The sequence below is a fragment of the Lolium rigidum genome, unplaced genomic scaffold, assembly GCF_022539505.1.
Source record: "Lolium rigidum isolate FL_2022 unplaced genomic scaffold, APGP_CSIRO_Lrig_0.1 contig_34417_1, whole genome shotgun sequence".
In the NCBI taxonomy this organism is placed as follows: domain Eukaryota; kingdom Viridiplantae; phylum Streptophyta; class Magnoliopsida; order Poales; family Poaceae; genus Lolium; species Lolium rigidum.
Window position 1 is genome coordinate 103,666 of NW_025900275.1, and position 6,468 is coordinate 110,133.

At 41.8% G+C, this 6,468-nt stretch overlaps 1 protein-coding gene across 2 annotated transcripts; it reads left to right on the plus strand.

The window, feature by feature from the left end:
* The first annotated feature begins 313 nt into the window (after positions 1 to 313).
* Positions 314 to 5,049, plus strand: LOC124681143. Of its 2 annotated transcripts, none has more exons than XM_047216092.1 (5): positions 314 to 378; positions 2,318 to 3,006; positions 3,228 to 3,584; positions 3,778 to 3,869; positions 4,157 to 5,049. In XM_047216092.1, the coding sequence occupies exons 2-5, from the start codon at positions 2,353 to 2,355 to the stop codon at positions 4,773 to 4,775; spliced, it is 1,722 nt and encodes a 573-aa protein (XP_047072048.1). In that variant the 5' UTR covers positions 314 to 378; positions 2,318 to 2,352; the 3' UTR covers positions 4,776 to 5,049. The 2 variants fall into 2 exon arrangements, with proteins under 2 accessions (XP_047072048.1, XP_047072046.1); XM_047216090.1 differs by lacking the exon at positions 314 to 378 and adding an exon at positions 512 to 533.
* Positions 5,050 to 6,468: the final 1,419 nt, after the last annotated feature.

Consider the following 6,468-nt stretch of genomic DNA (forward strand, 5'->3'; position numbering starts at 1 on the left):
TCGATACAGAAGATGGGTAGGCGGTTGATCGTTGCCGGGCGGATCAAGATTGGACTAGGAGGACACATGAACGGATTGTGTATGACAACTCTTTTGGTATGCGGCGTGGCCCGTGTATTCTCTTTCCCCGTCCCCACGTGTCAGTGGCTGCGCCACCGTTGGGCGGCCTCCCTCTCAGCAAGATGCTTTGACGCGCGGGCCGACGACGGGGATCCCACCAGGCGTGCGTGACAGTTGCGGGCAGTTGCGTCGCCTACCTCGTCTCCTCTCCCCTTCTTATTCCACCTCCGCGAGCCCAGCCCTCTCTTCTCTTCCGCTCCCCACCTCCACCTCAAACCTCCCCGTCTCCGCTCCGCGCACTAGCGGAACCCGAGAAAGGTACTGCTCCGCTCCCCTTTCCTCTGCCACCACCTGTTCGACGAAATGGCTCTTGCTTAATCATTCCATATCTTCCGCTCTTGTCCGTGCTAATTATTCTCTTGCCCGCTGACCAAGCTATGTTGGTTGACGCCTGCCTCTTATCGTTTCAATTGGTATGCGACTATGCGTCTCCGCTTCTGCTGCCCTTGTGCTGCTTATTTGATTGCGTGCCTCTCCTCCTCTCCTGCTCAAAATTTTCTTTGAGGGGGACCAACTTTTCCCTCTTCAAATTGGTATGTTCTTGTTCGAGGACTTCCGCTGGTTCTTGATGTTTATGTAGTCCGTAGCTAGCTGCCCCGAGTCTCTTCCCTGGAAATTGCGAGGCTTGGCCACGTTTGCTTTCCTAGTCTATTTTCGTTTCCTAGGCAGGTAATAGCCCTCCTCAATAAGCAGGGTGTAACTTTGTCGGCAATTCTGGTTTCGTGTTTTCAGGAGAAAGGGGTAGCTTATCGTCTTGCTAACCTCTCAGGTCGGGCCATATGTGAAATCAGCGCCTTGACTTGAGCTCACGACCAGCACCGCTGTGTATCTCTGCCTCACAAATTGCTCTCACGGTGATTTGGTTATACAAGTTATCCTGAGACATCAACCTCATTTCATTTGTCCTCTACTCCTGTGCCTTCAGAGTAGAAGGCCTTCAAGTTTCAATGTTGCAAGTCTTGCTGTATCCTTGTCCTTCAAATTTAAGAACCAAACCGGTTGCCCGTTCCTGCCCCCAACTGCCGTTCCTTGGTTTGTTAGGTCTCTCCTTTCCTGGCCTTTAAGTCAAGAAACCCATATGGAATAGCTTATTGCGATACGATTACAGATAATATCGGCGCCTCAAGTCTTGTTAGGAGCCTGAGACATGGGAACTAGGAATTTCGGTAGCTTTTTGGGCGCCCATGTTCCCGACCTTGAAGCTAGGCTTTGATAGAATCATTATTTGTCATGGTTTAGCTGATAGGGTCTACTATTCTTTGCTGTAAAGCTAAGAAACATTGGTGTTGCTGGTCTCTTTGTTTTTCAATTTCCCTAATACTTTACCTTTAGTAAAGTCCTTGCCCCCCTGCACCTTGAAAAGTATCGTGATTAGACTTTTCTAGTTGGATATGTTGCTGTGTGGTAGGTGACGTTTGATTGGTGTTTGTATGAGAGGACATTGTTTGGTGACCTGGTGGGGGAGTTTTAGTTGAGTAACTTTGTTTCTTGGGCCTCCTTGCTGTCTGGCCTCTTTTTGAGTGTTTTGTTCTTGTTTTTCTTTTGGTTACTTTCTTTTTGCCATGTTGCGTCCATCTTCAGCCATTTGCTAGAATTTGTATGGAAACTGCCAGGGTTTGACTTCAGAAATCATATTAATTGTATGTCCAAAAAAGGTTTGAATTCCTCAATAAAATGATGGTTTGGAAGCTTTTCCCAATATGCCTTTTTTTTTAATATTGTCAAACTTATGTTGTTAGGTAGGAGGTATCTTCGATAGAGTTGACGTGTTGTCCTTGTACTAATTCTTTGTTTCTATTGAGCTACCAACTGCAAGGCGCCATCATAATTTCATTACTAGTCGACCCCTCACTTTTTCTGTACTTAGTTACTACCCCTTATATCAGAAAGCGTGAGCCAGCAGTATTAAGTTAGAATCATCGCTCTGGGGAAATCTTCAGTAATTTGGACAATTGATTATATTGTACTTTTTTAGTTATCTTATCAAGCTTCTGTCCAACTCAATCTGTCTGTCGGCCTCTGCTACAAAAACTGATTTGCTGCCAAGATAAAATAAAACTGATTTATTTGTTCATATTGAATTATCACATGAATATTTGGTCGATATTTTGTAACGTAAGTTGGTACTTATGTTGGTTTATAGTTTATGATCCAAGTACCTTGTACCACACTTAACTTCCATTACTTCACCCCGCAGAAAGAACACGGAGTTAAGCTGGCTTCAAGAAGAATATGGCATCTCTTACTCCAGGGATACTGTTAAAGGTTCTAAAAAATATAAATTCTGATGTGAAAGTATGTGGAGAACACAGGTCGATTCTTCTCCAAGTTATTAGCATAGTTCCTGCCATTACTGGTTCAGAACTTTGGCCAGACCATGGTTTCTTCATAAAAGTTTCAGATTCGTCCCACGCAACATATGTTTCTTTATCAAAGGAGGACAATGAACTCATCTTATCAAACAAACTGCAACTTGGACAGTTCATATATGTTGAAAAGGTTCAATCTAGTGTTCCCGTTCCAATTCTTGTTGGGGTCCGAGCAGTTCCAGGAAGGAACCCTTTCATTGGTAACCCAAAGGATTTGATGCAAATGTCAACCCCATCAGGGGTTTTGGAAGCATTGGATCATCAACGGAAAGATACAAAGCCAACTGAGATGTCTGAGAGTGAAAAAGAAAACTCTCAGAGGAAGGTAGTCATCAAAGAGCAGAAGGCTGGTGTTGCTTCCCGTTACATGCTTGGGATATCAAGCAACAATGGGAAATTTACCAGTCTAAACTCTAGCACTGACAGTGAAAAAAGTAATGGAGGAAGTAGTGTTTGTGATACCAATCAAAAGATGGGTTCTAGTGCTACAAAAGTGAAACAGGAGGCAAAACCTCAGGTATGCTTAAGCTCATAGGTTAAACTGAAATATGATGGTATTGAAGATATCCACAATGGAACTTAAACTTTTCTATATTGTGGCCCTCAGAACGACATATGCTAATTAATGGTAATTGTATGAGGTCATAATATTTGTGTTCTGTATGTTAAGAAAACATCTATATGGCATAAAAATATATCTAGGAGGGCTGGTAATTACAGTTGCTGCTGTTATTGCAGGAACGACCAAATATTGCCTCTCCTAATAATGTCAAGTTAGCTTCCACAAAGCAAGAAGTCAATAAAGATATACGCAAGAATAGTGGCAGGCCACTTGGTCAGAACGGATCTGCTGTAGTGAAGAAGCAAACACCACGGGACACAAAAAGGGAACCAGCAACTGAAGGAAGCTCGCCGACAAAACTTTATAGGAGTTCACCACCAACACCATTGAGAACTTCACCAGCGAAGATCCGTGTGCCAGCAAAGCCAAATGTTACCTCCAATCCAGTTCCCTCTGTGCCTAACATTAAAAGAAGAGTCACAGAAACCATCTCCTGGGATTCCCTCCCGACATCCCTAATCAAATCTGGAAAGGTATATACTAGCATTTGTTGATTGCAAGCATGAACTGGGTTTGAGGTTTTCTATGAATTGATTGTCTCTTGTGTTTACTTGGGCATTCTGCAAGACATTAGTTCGAACCACTCATTTTATGTGCAAACACTGTAGTAATTTTAATACTAATTGTTCTGAACCATGGTCCACATTCATTTCTTTCTGTTAATAGGCTGTTGTCCGGAGGAAGACTATTGCTCTTATAGTAGCAGCTGAGGCTCAAAGGGAGGCTACTGCAGCTGCATCCCTTGTGAAAGGTCTTGGGTAAGTTCTTCTATACTTCTGTACCATCGTACGAACATCTCACATATTATTTTTATTAGCAACAAGGTAAGTTGCATTATTTGTGGTGACATCTTCCTGATACTATTTTATTTGAAGACGAGCAAGAGCACTGCCTTCCTGCTAGAAGAATATATCATGCCCCTTTTATAGCAAGGCAGCAAGACCTATCCAAATTGAGAAATTTCTTATTGTTCTGGTTGGCATATCTTCTTTACTGTAGCTGTTGCATGTGTTGAATGAATCCAACTTTCATGTTTGTTTTCCAGAATTTTTGCCGAGATGATGAATTCCGCCGAGGAGGATCCGCATGGTGCAGTGAATAAGTTTTTTCAGCTAAACCGGCTAATCATTCAGCAAAATGTTTTTTGGAAAGATAACTCACCAGATTCTGGCAAAGAATCCCGGACAGAGAAGGAAAAGTCATCAAGGAAAGTTTCTGCAACTCAGAATAAAGTTGCTGGATCCGGTGCAACAAAGAATCCTGATGATGCTTATACTAGTGGAAAGCTCGAATGGGCTAGAGAGGATGGTTTCAAGGAGATCCGCAGGTCGTGGATTGATCTAAAAAAGGAATCAAATACATGGTTTCTGAATTTCCTGGAAGATGCTCTTGAATCTGGATTCAAGTTTGAGTGCCGAACCATAAACAACACTAGAGAACGAGTGAGAGGACAATCCAAGGGTGGAGACGGGCAGATCGCAGTCCGGTTATCACAACTAAAGGAAACAAGTAACTGGCTAGATCAGCTGCAGAGTGAGGCCGATAAATCTGCCGATAGTTTGGTCGAAACCATTGAGAGGCTGAGGCAGAAGGCGTACTCGTGCCTACTTGGAACCGTCGAGACCGCAGCATCAGCTCTTGAAAGTAGGAACGGTTATTGCTGAAAACCTACGCAAGATCTGGAAGTATCTGTTCTTGACTTGGAAGCAGCCTGGGGTGTTCAGTTCTACGCGTGTACAGAACCACAAGATCCTGATGCAGAGGGGACTGAAGAAAGCTAATTATTTTCAATTGTACAAAAGAAAGTAGGAGCGATGATTGAGAGCTGTAAATAGTCCGGTTGCCTGATAAATTATTCGTCCGCTTATTCCATTTTGTGCATTGTCTCATGTTGCTTGTGGAATTATTTTTATTTGAAATATATAGAAGCCTTCATTATCTCCGGCCCTCCTATCTGTAGATGCATATAGCTCAATTTTATCATTCTCATCCCCCATATTTAGTTTAAAAATTTAAGGGCAAGAGAGAACATATATTTTTGCAACAGGGTAATTGTCGCAGCCTGTAAAATTCCACAACTCAGGAGCTCAGTTTACTCCTGATCAATCCACATATGTAGAGTATTTCCACGGGAGAGTTACACCGGGCCAACGTCACCCTGGAATAGAGGCCCTGTTTTCATATGTAAGAGAGCAACACTACATACATTCAAAGTTTTTTTTTTGAAAGGATGTACATTCGAAGTTTGGGCAGAGGACTGCTCTGCATGCACAAGAAAATAACACACTGGAGCCAATTCCATGATATATCACATGAGCAAAAGTATTTGCCGCAATCTCTCCAAATTGTCCTTGATCTTAACAGTTGGCGCCATCAAGATCTCCCTATCCTGGTCATTCAGCCGCATTTTGTAGCTCAACGTCAGGTCCTCTTTTGAGTTTTCCTGAAAGAAACAACGTATGAGTACAGTAAACTTGACAATGGCGCAGAAAAAGGGTAAAAACCTCAACCTTAAAAGCAGCTAATAGACCACACATTATATGGCCACAACCAACAGTAAAAGCGAAGCTGCAAATTGTCACACTGGGAAACGACCATCAGTAGTTCACCTTTCAGGACCCGAGTAGCCTCTCACATAACATCTAAACATAGTATTTCCAGTTCAAGGTTTTTTGTTAGAACAGTTCAAGAAATTCCAGAAGCTTGAGATTACAGATTCTAGTAATAACAATAGTTTTGTGCTATTCTCCTCAGGGGGTCCTTTGATCAAGAAACTATTGTGCTTCTAGAAGAAAAAATAGTGGTGGCAGTTCTCTGCATCTCGTGTACTCAGACACGACACGACAAATTGTGTCCTTTGTCAATTGCAAGCTATCAAAAGAACACCATAACTTTTTCTTTTTACAAAAAAAACCCTAATATTCTGCAAAGATGGATCATTATTCGCCCCATGCCAAAAAAGACCAAAAGAGATCAACAAGGAAAAGAAATACAATCCAACCAGCTACTATGGTGATCTTACTAATCATATTTAACCCACTTTAAATGGATAATTGCAGCAAATGCACTTAAAATTAAGTATTTCACTGATATTGTTGAGTACTTTGCAAAATACAGCTGAGCTTTCATCCTGTCAGATAGTTCAAATGCTACATCAAATTATTTAACATAATTTCATTCAACTAAAGAAATATCCAGATCCTGTCACTCATAGTTTCAGTTAACAACTACCATCGATTCAGAACATTAGTTCAACTATATAATCTGGTAAACAAAGAGCAATGTGCAGTAGAAAACTATCATATAAACTCTTAAATATATTCTGAAATCCGAGTTTCAGTCTCACTTTCACAGTAA